The 18581-nt window shown below is 40.9% G+C and overlaps 1 protein-coding gene and 1 non-coding gene across 4 annotated transcripts in view; one reads left to right on the top strand and one right to left on the bottom strand.

Moving 5' to 3' along the window:
* The window catches only part of LOC141496810 (ATP-dependent RNA helicase DDX19B), a 42744-nt gene that overhangs the window by 3884 nt on the left and 20279 nt on the right, over positions 1 to 18581 (top strand). For 2 of the 3 annotated variants that reach the window (XM_074199415.1, XM_074199409.1), the window contains exons 2-4: positions 6542 to 6818; positions 17193 to 17241; positions 18515 to 18568. In XM_074199415.1, coding sequence (XP_074055516.1) covers positions 6747 to 6818; positions 17193 to 17241; positions 18515 to 18568 — 175 coding nt within the window. In that variant the 5' untranslated portion in view covers positions 6542 to 6746. Of the gene's footprint in view, positions 1 to 6541; positions 6819 to 8721; positions 8890 to 17192; positions 17242 to 18514; positions 18569 to 18581 lie in introns of those variants that run through there. The other variant, XM_074199405.1, reaches the window with a different exon arrangement.
* LOC141510555 (U6 spliceosomal RNA) lies at positions 7352 to 7457 on the bottom strand. The gene has a single exon (XR_012475022.1). It is a non-coding gene; the product is annotated as a U6 spliceosomal RNA (small nuclear RNA).

The raw sequence follows: 18581 nt of genomic DNA, 5'->3' as shown, positions 1-18581 counted from the left end.
AGAGAGAGAGACAGAGAGAGGGGGGTAGAGAGACAGAGAGAAGAGAGGGAGAGAGAAAGAGAGAGAGGGAGAGAGAAAGAGAGAGACGGGGGGGGTAGAGAGACAGAGAGAAGAGAGGGAGAGAGAAAGAGAGAGAGATTGAGAGAGAGGGAGAGAGAGAGAGACAGAGGGGGTAGAGAGAGGAGAGGGAGAGAGAAAGAGAGAGAGACAGAGAGGAGGGGGGTAGAGAGACAGAGGAGAGAGAGGTAGAGAGACAGAGAAAAGAGAGAGAGAGACGGGGGTAGAGAGACAGAAGAGAAGGAGAGGGAGAGAGGGGGGGTAGAGAGACAGAGAGGAGAGGGAGAGAGAGAGAGAGAGAGACGGACGGGGTAGAGAGACAGAGAGGAGGGAGAGAGACAGAGAGGAGAGAGAGAGGAGAGGGAGAGAGAAAGAGACAGAGGAGAAAGAGAGGAGAGGGAGAGAGAAAGAGAGAGAGAGACAGACGGGGGTAGAGAGACAGGAGAGAGAGGGAGAGAGACAGAGAGAGGGGGTAGAGAGACAGGAGAGAGAGGTAGAGAGACAGAGAGAAGAGAGAGAGAGAAAGAGAGAGAGACAGGGGGTAGAGAGAGAGGAGAGAGGTAGAGAGACAGGAGAGGGAGAGGGAGAGAGAAAGAGAGACAGGAGAGAGAGAGAGAGACAGGGGGGGTAGAGAGACAGAGAGGAGAGAGAAAGGAGAGAGACACACAGAAGAGAGGGAGAGGTAGAGAGAGAGAGACAGACGGGGGTAGAGAGACAGAGAGAGGGGGGTAGAGAGACAGGAGAGAGAGGTAGAGAGACAGAGAGAAGAGAGAGAGAGAAAGAGAGAGAGACGGGGTAGAGAGAGAGGAGAGAGGTAGAGAGACAGGAGAGGGAGAGGGAGAGAGAAAGAGAGACAGGAGAGAGAGAGAGAGACAGGGGGGGTAGAGAGACAGAGAGGAGAGAGAAAGGAGAGAGACACAGAAGAGAGAGAGGTAGAGAGAGAGAGAGAGGGGAGGGAGAGAGAGAGGAGAGAGACAGGGAGAGAGAGGGAGAGAGAGGTAGAGAGACAGAGAGAGAGAGGACGAGGGACAGAGACAGAGGGAGAAAGAGAGAGAGAGAGAGACAGAGAGAGAGAGAGACCCCGACTAGGAGAACAGGCAGCTAGGATGGCAACCTCGAATGGGGGGGGGGGGCTTTGAAGGGAAAGGCTGAGCTCAAATGGAGATTAAAATGTTAACAGACATAGGTTTGGGGATGTCTAATAGGAGGTCAGAAATTTAAGTCTGGCATTGGGGAGGTTTGACCTAAGTTCTAGAAGAAAACTGAAGATGATGCCAAGACAAGTTCATGAGCTGGATTTGAGTGAGAGGGGCTCTCTGTTGAGTTACCTTCAGAGACATCTGGGGCCAGTGGCCACATAGGAATTAAGACGGAGATGGCCCACAAGTGAGGCAGTCGGGGTTAAATGACTTGCCCAGGGTCACACAGCTAGTAAGGGGCAAATGTCTGAGGCTGGATTCAAACTCAGGTCCTCCTGACTCCAGGGACAGTGCTCTATTGTGTCACCTACCTGCCTCTGACATCTGCATAGAGAAGATAACTGAGCCCATTAGTTGGTTAGATCACCAAGGGAAATAGTATAGACAGAAAAGAAGTAAGGCTCCAGAGAAAGACTCTGGGCATTCTTACTTAGAGTTAACTGAAAATCCAGTAAAGAGTGTGTGTTCGGAGAGTTAGGAAGCACACTGGGAACCCGTGGAAACCTGTGAAGACAGGGTTTTCAGGAAGAGGATGATCAAAAACATAGAAAGTTGTGGAGAGATCTGGAAAAATGAGGGCTGAACAAAGGCTAATGGATTTGGCAATTAAAAGATTTTTGATGATTGCCATGCCATATTTGTGTTAAAAACACTATTCTACATAGAGGAGAACCTATGAATATTTTGCCATGTGTTCTTCAAATTTCCTTCCATGACCCTTGAACAAAGCACCCAAAGCAGGGTGGGAAAGCATTAGAAGTAGATAGGGAATTGGAAGTTAAGAAAATAGGATTTACTTTTGCATAACTGCTGTCCATTTTAATGTTTAACAATCAATCGACTAACAAACTTTAGAAGCTTGTTTTGTGTCATGCTAGGCACCAGGCATTCAAAGCCAATAATGGAATAGTCCTTGACCTCAGGGAATTTATATTTGATTGAGGAAAAAACAACTTATACACAGACTGGAAAAAAAAATTGAAGATATCCAAGGTAGTGGGGCATGGAGGAATAAGTACTATTAGTAACCTGAGGAATCAGGAAGAGCCTGCTCTGAGAGATAAGAGAGTCCTTTAAGTCTAGAAGGCAGTTCAGTATTATGGTGAGTGAAAGATGAAATGGCTGAAGAAACAAGGGTTTGAACTTCTGATTATATTGATTTATTAAGCAGTACATGCCAATTGCCTAACAAATTGGAACCAGGCTTCCTCAGCTTAAGAGTTGGACGATAGGGGGAGACACACTTTTCTATGTTAAAAACAAGTTTGGGGGCGGCTAGCTGGCGCAGTGGCTAAAGCACCAGCCCTGGAGTCAGGAGTACCTGGGTTCAAATCTGGTCTCAGACACTTAATAATTGCCTTGCAAAAATCTAAAACAAAAAAGTTTGCATGGGGCAGCTAGGTGGCACAGTGGATAGAGCACTGACCAGGAGTCAGGAGGACCTGAGTTCAAATTCATCATCAGGTACTTAATAATTACCTAATCTTAGGTAACCCTAGGCAAGTCACTGAACCCTCTTGCCTTATAAAACAAACAAAAAATAAATTTAAAATTTTTTTAAAAAAGACATCAAATGAGACAATTAATTAAAATAAAGCAATTAACCAAGATACAAAATTAGGTAATCTGATTTCTAATTGGAGGAAAGATTTGGGACTTTCCAAGTTGGGAGAAGAAAAAATTGTTCTAGTTGCCTCAGATGTCTTAAGTAATCAGAGGAACTTGGGAAATAATAACAGATTGATCTATACTGGGACAGTTTTCAGATAAGATCTAGAAAATGCTTGAGAGTATACAATTGTGAGAAAACAACTTCTATCAGTCTTTGAATCTGACTTCACTTTTGGTCAGCATGCCTGAAGTCTTTAGATACTGGTCTCTTGATTGTTGTCTTTTGTTCTTGAAGAGGACCAAAGTGACATTACTATGTTAGAGTCAAGTTGCAGTGTGTTGGACTGTGACTGATGAGACCAATACAGACTTGGAATGGTTTGGCACAGGTTAGGCACAAATAATCCATGTAAACATTTGGGGTAGTTAGGCTAAGTTTGTGTAACTCACAGTTCTTTTGAGCTTCTTCAAATATGCTTTGCTCATAGACATAGCACCTTCTCTGATGAAGGCATGCCATGCTAAACTTCTGCACAAACAAAGGCTACTAATCTGGATAATGTGCTGGCTGATGGAAGACAGGAACACCTGTGTTTTCTTGATGTTGGGCCAAAGTTAGCAAAAGCAGCAGAAAATAATCAGTATTTTGTTACATCTCAGCTTTAGAGGCTGCATTGAGCTCACATTCTGTACACAAGATCATGCACCAACACTACCTCCACTTTGGTCCTTACTAGTTGCCCTTATTTACCATCAGTTCTGTGGCTAACCTTGATAAGTGTTCAGTGAAGCTGTTTAATAACATGGCTGAAAACATCATACAAAAAGCATGGAAACCAGGATATAACCTTGTCTCACTCCATTGGTAACCAGGAAACCATAAGAGCATCACCCACTTTCCAGAACCTGGGCAAGCACGCCCTCTTGAGACAGACCTACAATATTGACGAATTTCTCCAGGCAACCAAATTTTGACATAATTTCCTTTAAGCCCTCATGACTAGTGGTATCAGAGGCCTTGGTCAGATCTATAACCATTTTGCACAGAATTCTGTTATACTCCTAGTATTCTGAAGTTGTCAGGCAATAAACATATCAGTTGACCTTTCCTTGGCCCTTTTTGAAATACTGGTTCTCAGATAAGGTGACCATCTTTCAGCCTATTGAGGAATGAATACTCTGACAAGAATCTTACTAGTAGCGACTAAGAGACTAAGACCCTTCCGTGGTTGTCATAGGATAATCTATTAACTGTACCTTTATAGGGATGAGCAATGGAGGTGTCTTTGAAACTTTTGGAAGATAACCTCTTACCATAAAACTTGGAATTTCAGTCAGCTTTGTATGAGCAATTTCCCCCTACCAACCTTGTTAATGTTCTGGGTGATTAGGGTTTCTAAGCACCAGTCAGGTAAGAGGTGGTCTAAGCTTCTGAAAAGTCCTGCAGAGGGGCAGATAGGTGGCACAGTGGATAGAGCACCAACTCTGGAGTCAGGAGTACCTGGGATCAAATCTGATCTCAGTCACTTTCTAATTACCTAGCTATGTGGCTTTGGGCAAGCCATTTAACCCTATTGCCTTGCAAAAAAAAAAAAAAGTCCTGCTGAACCAGTAGGTTCAGACAATGCTACTAAGGTCTCCCTCAGTTCCCACAATGAATAAAGTTTTATCACAAGACAGAAATTGGACTAGACCCGTAATTGAAAAGAAAGGGAACTCATCTAGTTCTAGAATTGAGTGACAAGATGGAGTTAGAATAATTCCGTCAATTCCTATTGCCCTCAATTCTCCCAACCCATTCTTCCTATGGATCACTTTAGCTATATGCCCAATCTGTAAGATTTTTCACCTATATATCTCAGGTTACATTTCAAACTACTTAGGCCCATAGTAGACTAATTTTTAGAGGGGAGATTTATATAATACCAAGAAAACTTAAAAACATAAAATGTCAAAGCAATTCAATGATAATCAGTATTATTAAATAAACATCAAGTCTCCTTGTATCCTAGCAACCCACTCTCAAAAGTCCATTTAATCAGCACATTTTGTCTTGTGTCCCAGATTTCCCAGACAAGATGTCTGGTCCTTGACATTGGATAATAGTCTCATTCTCAGAGCAGCTCTGAAGAGGCCTCTGCTTTTCTGGTCCAAAACACTTTGTCGAGCTTCCTGAGAGCTAACCTTGTTAGGCTGTTATTACATGAATTTTTATCACATGAAGTGACAAGGCAATTTTATGTTTAAATAAGTGCCATAGGAATTGATAGAATCCAAAAACTCTGGGATGAAAGGGACTTTTCAGTCTCCCCCTTGCTTCAGGAGATCAATGTGAGCTGAAGAGATAAAGATGCCTCAGTGGAGGACATGGTTCATACATGTTTCATAGGAACTGAACAACAGGCATCCAGAGATCATCTGTCTGGTTCAGTTGTGTCAAACCCAAATAGAATCATTTCTATGGCTTCATGTAGATTTGGAAAGTCACATGTGAATAGTGTCCTTGTTAGATTTTTATTAAACATTTTCCAGTTCTAATTTGTCATTGAAAGCACTCAGGAGGGGCCCCATTTGGAAGTGAGTTTGGACACTTTTATTTTAAAGATGAGAAAATTGAGGCCTAAAGGAAGGTTAGATGATGAAGTCATAGAAATACTAACAAGATCCGAATTCAGACCCATCTAAAGAAAAAAATATGGTTAAAAAATGTAAAATAGGAATAGGAATTAGTTACAGCCAAATTTAATTGAATAGTCAAACTGCCATGAGTTGATTTAGATCACTTTACTCACTGACCTTACATATTTGTATGCTATCACTAAAAATAGTTTAATGACAGATACTGGTTGATTGGTCCATAGGGTGGCTTTCTCTTAGGGAAAATTAGGCAGTGCAGTGGATAGAGCACTAGTCTTGGGAGTCGGGGGAAGGGAATTCGAATCTGCCCTCAGACACTTGACACTTAGCTTGGGCAAGTCACTTAACCCTAATTGCCTCGAATCCAGGGCCATCTCCGGTTGCCCTGATTCATATCTGACCACTGGACCCAAATGTGTCTGGAGTAGAAAGTGAAGCAGAATTCATGTTCTTGTCTGTAGCATCATTTCCCTGATGTCTTGGTCTTCTTTGACAATGAAGGACAAACATTATTATGGTCAGTTAGACTGGCAGATAGCCCTCATTTTTATGCTGATCCTTATTAGCTTCATTTAGAACAACAGTTCTGCACTTTCACTATAGTTTCCTGCTTGGCTGCCCAGTGCTTGTCTTTCCCAGCTCTATTGAAATGTGTCCTAGAACTGACCTGGCCTTGTGGGCAATTGATGTCATAGTATTGACTAAGCTGATGATCCAGTTCTCAGAAGACAGACCTTCTCTCCTCTGCCCCAGGAACAGGGTGGGGATGCCCAGTTTGGCAGGATCCCAGGACTTCCTGCTAGTCTAGGGAGCAGACATGAACCTTAACCTGCTTTTTGAGGAACCTCAAAGCAAAGGGTCCCCCAGGGATGGTGAGGGGTGCTTGGTAGCCTGACCCCATGATGGCTCTAGCCTCCAGGTATTTAGAAGTGTGGTTGCTGCCATCCTGGAGGGTTCCTGGAGGGTGCCTGAGGGGTGGGAGCAGCTTTTGGAGTCTGATGGGCTCAGGCACTCATGGACCTCTCTTGCTACCCCAGGTCAGAGGCTGGTCAAGCCTCCTCAAGATTTCTACACTGTCAAGGACCAGCTGCTTTTGAGGGCTCTCCCCACTCCTGATTGGCTGTCCCAGCCCATCCATCTTCCTCCCTGACCAATGACAGCCTCCTCTACACCTGGGTCCTACCTAGTGTGGCAGTTGGATCAGCTGTAACTGCCACTGCCCAGGGGGGAGCAGTGGAGGCCATGGCCAGCAGGAGTGGCCGAGCCCGAGGCCAGGCTCTGGGTCTCTTCTCCTTGGCCCTGCCTGTGGGGGATGTAAGTGTTGTTGAAGCCTGGGGAGTGGGAGGGATCTAGTGACTGTGGGGGAGGTTTGTGTTGGGGGAAGATGGAGGAAGAGGAACCAGAGTGGGAGTCCCTGGCCCAGGCTCAAGGTCTTTGGGTCTACCTCCCTCTCATTTTACTGATAAGAAAACTGAGGTAGAGAAATGATCAGTAACTGGACAAGGGCCCTAAAAGATAGTATCTGGATGGGATTTGAACTTGGCCTCGTCTGGCTACCAGTTGTTCAGTGCCTAGAACTACAACATTAGGGTTAGGAAAAGTCCCATGATTCCCCAGGAGACCTCTAAGGGATGTGGGGATTGTAGTTCTCTCTGCAGTGCTACAACTTCCACTTTAGATTGTGGGTGGTGATTGTTCTTTATACATTATTGCTGTTATAGTTTGTATTGTTTTCTTTGTTCCATTCTGTATCATTTCATGTAAATCTCAATGTATTTATAGTTTCTACAGCCTAGGAATCAATGTTCAATCCACTACATTCACCTGTTGTTCTGACATTCCCCAACCATAGTTCTGCTTATTTCATGAATTTGCGTGTCATCCTTGTGCAGGGGCCATGCTGATCCTCTCTCACCATTCCAATTTTAGTATTTGTATTGCTGAAGCAAGCACCACTCTGCCCATTTCACTCCACATCGATTCATACAAGTATTTCAAGATTTCTCTTCGTAGTTTAGCATTCGGTTGTATTTATAAGAATTTATTTGACCATTTCACAATTGAGGGGTAGTCCTTTGCTATAATTAAAAAAGCTTCTCTAAACATTTTTTGTACATACTAGTCCTTTTCCTTTTTCTTTGTCTGTGGTGTCATTTCTTAGGAGATGCATGGTCTATTGACTTTTGAGTCGTAGTTCCAAATTGCTTTCTTAGATGTCAGAATCATTGCATTCCTGCACTGATAGTACATTAATTTGCTTGTTTTCCCCTCAAAATTTCCAATGATTGTCTTTTTCCCTTTTTTATTTTGATCATCTTTGCCAACCTGGTGGGTGCGAAATAGAACATTTAAGTTGTTTTAATTTTTACTTCTCTAATTATTAGTTGGAGAATCTTTTCCTATGTTTGTTGACAGCTTGGATCTTTCTTTTGAAAACTACCTGTTAATTTCTTTTTGATCTTTAGTTTACTATGAGATGACTCTGTTTTATTAATTTGAATTCATTTCTTATATATTATATATGAGATCCTTATCAGAGAAACTTGTTAGAATTTTTCTCCCAGTTAATATAGTAATTATGATCTATAATCCTTATAATCTTAACCTTTATGGGTTTTGTCTGTGCAGGCCTTTTTTTTTTTTTTAAATTTCATGTAATCCAGATGTTACCCTGCTTGGTCCTGAACTCTTTTTCCTTACTGATCATTATGAAGGTCTTTTCCCCTTTCTTCTCTGTTCGTGATAAAACCTTTAATGTCTAAGTCAAGTATTCCTTGGGACTGGCTGGTCTGCCCCAGTCATCTGCCATTACTGCTTTCTACTTTTACCTTTGATTTTGGCGGAATCGGGAGTTCTCCCCTGAGACCTGGAAGTCTTTGGGTTTATCAGAGTCCGCACACATCAGTTGCTCCCTTTTTAATCCACAAGGTCTTTGTAGTCTGATTTGAGATCTGGGTCTTCCTCTTGAGATTCTTGCCTTTTTGTACCCCATCTCCCCAATTCATGGAGGAGATTGGGGTAAAGCGCAGCCAGGTAAGGGTGGCCCGGATGGCTCAGCTTGGAAGCCTGGTGGCCGGATTTAAGGTGGCAACAAAGTTGCGTCCGCGCCTGTCCGCGATCTGAATGGCACCTGGAGCCTGGCCCCCTGGGCCCGGCTGGGCTGGAGGGGGCGGGCCCGGGCCGGGGCGGAAGTGGCAGCCGGAGCTGGGCCAGGGCTCGGAGCCGGCATTCCCGGCCCCCGGCGCCGCCATTGCCCATGGGCACCCCGGTGCCAGTCCCGGACCCTTCCCGGCGGCAGCCGTCCAGCCCGGGCCACCGGCCCGGAACCATGGCCACCGACTCGTGGGCCCTGGCAGTGGACGAGCAGGAGGCGGCGGCCGAGTCGGTGAGCTAGCCCGGCCTGTGCGGGGCGGTGGGCCCGGGGGAGGGAGCGGAGAGGAGGGGAGCAGGAGCGGCAGGCATCGCAGTGTGCCAAGGGCTCTAGCCCTGGGACATGTATCACCAGCCATCTTTGGTCATGATGGGCCTACAAAGAAAAAATGAAAAAAGCCACTGACGGATTTCCCCTCCTGGACTTGAGGATGGAAACAGTTTGGGGTTTGGAATCTCCATCTCAGTTTCCGATTCTTGGGAGGAGGGGCTCGATAGATTGATTTCATCCCCTAGATGGGACTGGGTAGCTTTTGCTCTGTTCCCACTTAGAAATGTAAACCCCAATCCTTCCCCATCAAACTTTTTTTTTTGTAAATGTCTATCATTGTTCATCAGTGGTGAACAGATAGAAACCCCTCATTTGTGTCCAACGCTCATGTGGCGATTTGAAAAGTATTTTTCAATCCTAGAAAAATCTCTGACTCATTGCAATGTACTATTTATTAGAATTCCACTACTTAGGAATTCATTGTTTTTGTGTTATGGTGACATGCTAGTATCCTTGGGACTTGCAACAGGTTAAAACCTTCATCTATTATTTAACATGATATTAAATGGTTTATAAAATAATTTTGACTTTGTAGACTTTCATGGTATGAGAGAGGTTTAAGAGTACTGCTTGAGGACAGTTCTGGTTGGGTGGGCAGACCTGATCTTCCTAAGGACCTGACTTAAGATTGTTAACCTTTTAGGATAAAAGAGAAATATTGTTTAGAAAAGGCTACTTAGGTATCTATACTTAAGGTTTCCATTTTCTGTTTTAGTTGAGGCCGGCACCATTTAGTTTAAACCCTCCTTTCCTGTAGGAACTATTATATACATACAGAATTATGAAAGTAGATCTGTCTTCTCTGATCTCTGAATTTTAGGATTCCGCAAGTGCTTGGTTGATTGAAGACCAGTTGTAGTGCTAAGACTGTGCTTTGACTAGTTTCAAATTGCTTTTTCAGTTTGCTGCTTAATTTCCAGAGGGAGAAAATGTCCCCCCCCAGATTTGTTTATTTATTTATTTTTGCAAGGCAAATGGATTTAAGTGACTTGCCCAAGGCCACACAGCCTGGTAATTAAGTGTCTGAGGCCAAATTTGAACTCTGGTACTCCGCCCCAGGGAGATTTGTAACATTTAAATCTTTTCCTTTGGACAAAGTAAATAGAGCAGGAGAGTAATTTAGAAGCCACTGACTTCTATTGCTGTGTAGTAAGTTTAGATGAAAAGTCTAGTAGGGAAAATAAAGCATTCAGCGAAGCAGTTGTTAAGTCTTGCTTTATATGTCTGGGAGAGCAAGTTTTACATGGGCCCCAGTTGGGAAATGGGGCACAAAGATGATTAACTTTTCAACTCTTTAAACACTTTGCCTTCATCAGCAAAGTATATCATTTTTGGATAGGCATTCTCTGTAAACATTGTTATTCAGTTTGTTATTATAAGTATCAAAATAACCACCCTCAAACTTCTACAGCAAAGTGTAGTAGATCGACACAAGTAGTTTAGAAAGACTGCCTCTTAAATGTGTTTAATAGTTTATAAAGATGACCAATATCCAGTCGCATTTCCTAGCCATATTTCATAGAGATAGTTTGGAATTGTTTTCTTCCTGTCTTCCCAACACAACTTCCCTTGTAAGTTTTATTCTCACAGGTACCACAGATAGCTGATAACAGCACCTTCAGTTACTTCTTTTTCCTTCATTAGGATTAGGGTCTTCTAAATGAACAACTGCTCAACGAAAGAAATTATTTTCTTACTTTTTCCCCCTCTGTGTGGGATAAAAATCCACTTAAAAAATATAGAGACTCCTCTGAGCAAAAAAAAAGAAAGTTTATTTTGGCTTTTCTCTAGAAAAGGGCACACTTCAAGTCTCATAAAGGTAGTGAAGATCCAGGAGCTGCTCCGAGGTGACAGTCAAGCCAGATTATATGGCCCAGCACGATTCCCCCCTCCCTAGCCCCCTCTCTTCCAACCTGATTGGTTAAGGTTTTCAGTTACAATCTTTACGTGAAAAATCTACCCGGTAACAACAAAGAGAAGAATAAAATGTTTTCATAGATATTACCTCACCATCCAGATAGTGAGGATATCAGAAGATTTCTAATGACCCTTTCTTGTCTATCTAAATGAATTAATGTCTGAGTATGCAAGGTCTTTTAAGAAAATCTACTATCTTCGTAGTTTAGTACTTATCCTCAAACAAGGGGAGGCAGTCTACTGTTGTTCCTTTGGAACTAGTCCACTGTTGCCCCCCTAACCGAATCGGGAGGGAGCCTGGCTTGGAATGCAAGCTCTCTTCTCCCTCTTTCTTTTAAGAATAGTCTAAGAGTAATAGTCTGTCTTTGTTTTAATGATTTTTAACCCTGAGAGGACTTCACTGGGCATGTTAATTCTTCAGAGGGAACATTTCACTCACCTCCTTCAAACTGAATCTTGCATAGGTATGGAAAATATTCATCAGCTCTTAAAAATGTGTTAATTATTAGCCTTGGCCTGTGCTGGAGAATGATTTAAATATCACTTAATCATGGATGACTTTTTAAAAGCACATATTTCATAGCGTAATGGTACTATTAGAGGCGTTTTAATTCTTCAAAATCTCATTTTTATTTTTGATTTTTGACTGCATTTCTTAGCTAGAAGGAAAAAAATATCTTCTTTAACTCACAGAAACCTGGCTCCCCCCAGAAGACTTTGGATTCTAGGTACATTGTTCAGAGCTAGGTACACTTTCTCAAATTTATCTGGACACATTGGGTCAGTAAGATGAGTACCTCTCATTGCCTTTTACAGACTCTCTGTCTCCATGAAAAACAGAATCTTTAAATTCTTCAAAATCATTTTTCCTTCTTTGTTAAGAAATTCAGTGGCTGACTCATAGTTGTCTTTTCCCCACTTCTTTTTTTTTGACTTTTCCCCCCATTTCTGCCCACAAACTTAATATATTTTTTAATGTTCCCCTTAAACAAAGTTCCTTAGCCTCAATTCACAGTATTCTTCATTCATTCACTGTATCTTAGCCCAACACAGAGATGGATATTTCTTCCTTTGATCCTGTCTTAACTATATAACCCAATTCAATATTCTTCTCTGCTTTTTTTTTATTTTTTATTTTTTAGGTTTTTGTAAGGCAAATGGGGTTAAGTGGCTTGCCCAAAGCCACACAGCTAGGTAATTATTAAGTGTTTGAGATCGGATTTGAACCCAGGTACTCCAGGGCCAGTGCTTTATCCACTGCGCCACCTGGCCGCCCGTCTGCTCTGCTTTTTAAAAATTTTTCCCCCAATACATTTCTTCTCAAAGAAACCTTACCTTTTACAGACTCAACTTGGGTATAGGAAAACTTTTTTGATCCCCCTGGTTGTCAGTGCCTCCTTTCTCCTCAAATTATCTCTAGTTTTTAACTTTATCTGTTAACATATCCCAGGAGGAAGAAAACTCCTTCAAAGCTAGGACTTTTAAGGGCAATTAGGTGGTGCAGTGGATAGAGCACTGACCCTAAGAGTCAGGAGGACCTGAGTTCAAATTTGACATCGGACACTTAAATAATTACCTAGCTGCATGACCTTGGGTAAGTCACTTAACCCCAAAGAAAATTTGCGCAGCTAGGACTTTTTTTTTAAAAAAATGTATTTCTATTCCTAGCCCTTCTTCTACCTCTTCAGTGAGGTCTTTCTGCTGCTCATAGAACTAAAGGGCTTGTTGTCTCTTCTCCTTCTGACCCTAGACCTGGAAGACCTTCCCTCCTCTCCTGACTTCCTTCAAGTACCACCTAAAACCCCCTCTTAACTCTGATGCCTTCTCTCTTTTATTATTTCCTTTTTTCCTATAAATAATTGGCATATGTTTGTCTTGCTTGTTGTCTCTTCTGTTAGATTATGAGCTTTTGGCCTGGCCCTGTCTTTTGCCTCTTTTTTGTATCCTCAGTGTTTAGTACAGTGACTGGAATGTGACAGTAAGTGTTTAATAAGTCAAAGTAGCATAATTGGATACAATTGGTCTGTACTAATAATTTATTCAATGAATAAAATAAAGTTTCCACTTTAATCCTCTTTAGTTTCAGTTAAAGACTGTTTTCTTTGGAAGAAAAAAAGCATAAGCAAATAATTGGGTATTCTCTTTCATTATCTACATCTCCCCCATCCTGAGCAGCAGTTTTTTATTTCTTTTCTGATGTTCCTATTGCCCCAGTGTACTTAGTTTAAAAGCAAAACACAAGAAACATTTGCATTTCCTTTGTAATCCCTGGCTAACTTCAATTCATTTTGAAGATTACAGATCCTGATTCTTTTCTTATAAGACTATTCTATCCTATTTTGTATTACTCTTCAGTTTACCTAGTATTGCTTTTTTCTTTTGTATATGACTTAAAAATTTGAGTTGGCCGATGAGTTCACTCTGTACCTAATACATTCTCTTTACACTGGTCTCTCTTTTTCTATTTCATTAGTATCTTTTTTTGCTTATATCTTTGAAATCTCATCTTGTTCTAACTTGGGTTGATTTTTCTTGTCTAATATTAGGCTGATTAACCTTTCCTTTGAGTCCTTCTAATACTTTCCATTTTCTCTGTTGGACTAGGTTGGGGAGGAAGCATAGAAGCAGAGGTATGAGTTCTATGCCTCAAACTATGTAAAAGAAATGCCATCTTCTTGATAGCAGTGGCTATTCACTTTTTGTTTTTGTATCCTTGGTCCCTAATACAGACCAAGTGCTTTGCATATAGTAGGGACTTGGCAGAGGTTTATAGGATCTTGAGTATTTGATTTGACCTTTTGCTTCATAAAAGTAAAAAGAAAGCATGTTTGGTCTGTGTTGTAGCTCAGGGACTGCTTACTAAAAAGATGCGATATTTGTTAGCATGGCAATGTCACTCATGAGATTGAGGCTTTTGGATGCCTGAAGTTGGTCTGAAGGTCATGTAGTTTCTCAGGATTACTGTTACATAGTAGATGACAGTGAATAATAGTGACTGTATTTTGACAGCAGAAGAATAAGAAAAGGCTGAAGTCCACCAGGTGAACTACCTATTCTGGAACGAATGTTAACCTTGTTAGAGGTTCTGGATTGCTTTAAAATTGCTGAGAGCATTTCAGATAAGGTAGCTATTTCATCTTCTATCTCCTGTGAAATTTGTTGATCTGGAGTTAGGAAGACCTGAGTTCAAATTTGACTTCAGTTTTGTGACTTTGGGCAAATCCCTTAACCTCTGTTTGCCTCAGGTTCCTCATCAGTAAGAAGTAGATAATATCAGAGTGATTATGTCTAAGAAATGAAATATTACTAATTAAAGTGCCTACTTAGAACTGGACTGTGCCTGGCCTGTAATAAATGTTACATAATTAAGATCAGACATAGAGCTTGATGAATAGTAGTTATATACCAGCTGTATTCTTATTTCTAGTTTGGGGATTTGGATATCTCAAGATACTGAGTGGCCATACTGGTCCCTGGAAGTTTGATTTAGGGTGCTCTGCCTGGTGGTTGGGTGGCTTTTGAATCTAAGGTTAGACTTAGTCATATAGCAGTACCATGGAACATATTTCTCAATATTACTGATTTTTAACCATTCATGATTACATATGTTATTTTCTAGACTTGACATTTTTTGACTATCTTTCCTGCTTATTCCTTTGAATAAGACCAAGTACAATTGATGCCTTCACTTCTTTTGCTCTCCTTGTAACTTTGAAATCTGGCTTCCTTATTCAATTGAAGCTATTCTCTCCAAAGACCAATGATCTCTTAATTACCAATCCAATGACCTTTTCTCAATTCTCATCCATATTGACCTCTCTGTAACCTTTGTCACTAAGCTTCACCCTCCTCTTAATAACTCTTCTCTTTAGGTTTTTGTGTCACTATTCTCTTAAGGTTCTCTTCCTCAGGACTTCTTCTTCTCAATTTTCTTTGAGGTCATACTTGCTAAAGTAGGTTGGCCCCAGAAGGCTGTCATTGGGTTTTCTTTTTTTCCCTCATTACTGTTTCACTTGGTTAGCTCCTCAGCTCCCCGGGGATTCTGCCATCATCTATCTCTACGCTGATTTTTTGTTGTTTGGGATGGATTTGTCCAGCTCTAATCTCTCTTCCTGGGCAGCTCTGTGATATGGTAGACTGAATGCTGGCCTGGAGGCAGGAAGACCTGAGTTTACATCTAGCCTCATACTTACTAGCTTCACTTAACTGTGTTTGCTTTAGTTCCTCATCTGCAAAATGATCTGGAGAAGGAAAGGGTAAAACCACTCCAGTTTCTTTACCAAGAATTAACACAATTGAAATAGCTCAACTACAACAACAACCTCTCTCCTGATTTCTAGATTAACATTTTCTTGCCTATTGGATATCTCAAACTGCTTGCCACCATCTTCCTAGTCATTCATGCTCATGATTTAGGTGTCATCTTCAACCCTTCAGTCTCTTCTCATTTCCTATCAATGCTAAGCCCTGTTGATTTTTCCTTTGTGGTATCTGTAGTAAATCCTTTCTTCTCTCCTCTGATTTTGCCATCCCCCTGGTGCCACACCTTCAACACCTCACACTTGGATTATTTCAGTAGCCTGCCGATTTCTCTCCTTATTTCTTATTTTTTTCTCCATATCTGCCTGTCCTCCTCAGCAGTCAGATTGGTTTTCCTAAATCTCAAGTCTGACCATGTCTTGCCCCCATTTGGTATACTTCAAAGACTCCCTTAGTTCTAAGATAAAATATAAAAATCTTCTCTTTTCCTTTTAAAGCTCCTTATAATCCAAGTCCTTATACTTTTCTGGTCTTTGTATGCCTCGCTTCCTTCCACATGTTCTGCATTTGAACATGATTTGTTTCTTTGCTATTCCTTGACTTTTCCCTAGATCTGAAATTCTTTCTCTCCTCATTTCTACTTCAATAAGGTCCCAGCTCAACTCTCACCTTCCACAGTAGATGGATGTCTCAGCTCCAGTTTTCCCTGTCTATAATCCTGTCAGTTCTAATTTTCTTTCTCTGTAATCCTTTTGGTATCTAATGGTTTGCATGGTGTCTCCCCAATAAGACCATGGGGTCCTGGAAGGCAGGGCTAGTTTTTGTCTTTCTTTGTTTGCCCAGTGCTTAGCACAGTGCCCATCACACAATTAAAGATTCCATGACTCCCTCCTCCTCACCCCTCTGAGGGGGAAGAAGGGCTCCTCCTTAGGGGGCTCTGTCTCAGGCCAGCCTCTTTCACTTCATTTTGTACATTTATATGGCCAGCTTAGTGATATTGAATGACTGACTTAATCAACCTACCATCCAACATTGCCATAGCGATATCAGAAAATTGGCAGCTTGGATCACATCAGATAAAATTCAGTAAATATTCATTAAATACATAGGAAATACGGAAGTGACAGACTGTTCCCTTCAGGAACTTATTTTCCTCTACGAAAGTAAAACATGCTCACAGATGATTAAATAGAGAATATGTTCAAAGCAGTTTTAGAGGTTAGTGGAGAATTCACAACCAAGTTAGGAGAACCCTTTGTAGGAGCTGGCCCTCAAGTCATATTTTGAAAGGAAATAGAGAGTTCTGAGAGATGAGGAAGAGGGAGAGAATTTGAGGTGAAAAAGAGAAGGTTGTGTCCAGGGAAAAGTAGAAAGGCCATTTTGGCAAGATTGCATGTCTTGGGGAAATTACAGTGCTCATAGACTGGAGCTGTCTGTGAAGAGTATTAATTGTCAAATAGAGGAAGTTGGGCATGTTTGTTTATTTGTTTATCCAAGAGCCAGTGGAGAATCAATGAAACCTACTGAAGAGGAGTGACATAGTTAGGTAAGGGTGGATGATTGATTGTATAAGGGACAGGTTAGCTGAAGGGAGACCAGTTAGATGATGGGGGCCTGAATCGGGATGTTTATGTTTTGTGAGGGCATGGATTAAAAGATGTTGAAAGAAAATGGAGAAAACTTGGTCACTGTTTGTGTGAGATGAGTAAGAGTGAAGAGCTGAATGATTTGAAGGTTGTGGACCTGGGACACTGGAATACAGTGTCTAAAAAGAAATTAGGATGAAAGCTAGCCAGGGAGTCAGCTCAGTAGAGATGATATTTCAATTCATGGATGAGATCAAGAGGGCAATTCTTTAGATGGAAGGGAAGAGTGCCTCAAGTCCTAACTGATATCCTGTCATTGTATGAGAAATATTTTCAGAAGAATTGACCAGTGAGTTTGATATATTTGTTTTAGCCTCTCTCAGAGGTAAAAATATTTGAGTAGATGATGATCCTGACACATTTTCCTTTGATTTCCTTATGAAGTTGAGCAACTTACATCTGAAGGAAGAAAGAATCAAACCAGATACCAATGGTGAGTAGCTAGTAATTAACAGAGCTAAAAATGAAATGTTTCTCCAAATCTCTCTCTGAACTTAGAACAATCATATAGAACATATAGAAACATAGTATTAAGCATAGCAGTTGATAAATATTAGTGTTGTGTTTCAAACACCCCCCCCCCCCACCCCGGTTTTTATAAGGAGGCCTTAATTCTTTATGTGGGTACTAACCTGGCCAGGCCTTTGATCTCTGAATACAATGCTAATATTTTTTTCTTCGTAATATTTCCTTTTAATAAAGATGACTAGAACAACCAATGTGTGAGCAACTAAAGAGAGTGCTCATTCTGATTATTTTGACATCAAGTTTCATAAGCAGATAATTGCGGTAAAAAATCATTGCAGAAAGTTTCTCTGATAAAGGTGTGATTTCTAAGATAGACAGGGAACTAAGTCAGCTCTGTAATGATTAGAGCCATCCCCCACTTCATAAAAGGTCAAAGAATACACATAGACATTTTTCAGAGAAAAAAATCCAAATTCTCAGTAACCATATGAAAAAATGCACCAAATCACTGGTAATTGGAGAAATGCAAATCAAAATTCCTCTGAGGCACCATCTTTGTTTATTAGATTGGCAAAATTGACAGAAAATAAAACAAGTACCTTAATTGTACTGTTAGTTAGAGCTGTGAATTGGTCTAGCCATTTTGAAAAGCAACTTGGAACTGTGACAAAAAAGCCATTATTAACCAGTTATACCCTTTGACCTAACAGTACCACTACTAGGTCTATACCCCCAAAAAGATCAAAGAAAGAAGAAAATAACCCATAGGTATAGATAAATTTATAGCAATTCTTTTTGTAGTGGCAAAGAATTGGAAACTTGGGATGCTCATCAGTTGAGGAATGACTTATAGAAGCTATACTATGTGAATGTGATAGAATACTATCATGTTGATAAATATATAGGTCTTTGGTAGGATCATTTTAGAAATATATATGCAAATATATATAAATATATGCAAACATAAAACTTATTTTTATGTACCTATTATATATCTAAGGTCATTTTGCTCATTTAGGAGCCTACAAACTTGCCATGTATATAATTATATTTGGTATATCATATAGTACAGTAACTGCCAGGAAAAATTTGGGGTTGGGGGGGGGTGAGATGAGAATGGAGAACCATTTTTTTCTTGCTATGCTTTCACAACTCTAGTTTGGCACAAGATTTGATATAATCTTAACTCTTGGCTGTGGGATGTGCTTTTGAATAACAATCTTTTTCCAATTCTTTAGGCACTGTTGTCAAATCCAATGAAAACATAGAAAAGACAGATGAAGAAGAGAAAGGTAACTAGCTTTA

This window comes from Macrotis lagotis, chromosome 1 (genome assembly GCF_037893015.1).
Source record: "Macrotis lagotis isolate mMagLag1 chromosome 1, bilby.v1.9.chrom.fasta, whole genome shotgun sequence".
Taxonomy (NCBI): domain Eukaryota; kingdom Metazoa; phylum Chordata; class Mammalia; order Peramelemorphia; family Peramelidae; genus Macrotis; species Macrotis lagotis.
The sequence above is the reverse complement of the archived record's forward strand: the minus strand, read 5'-3'. Positions and strand labels throughout refer to the sequence as shown.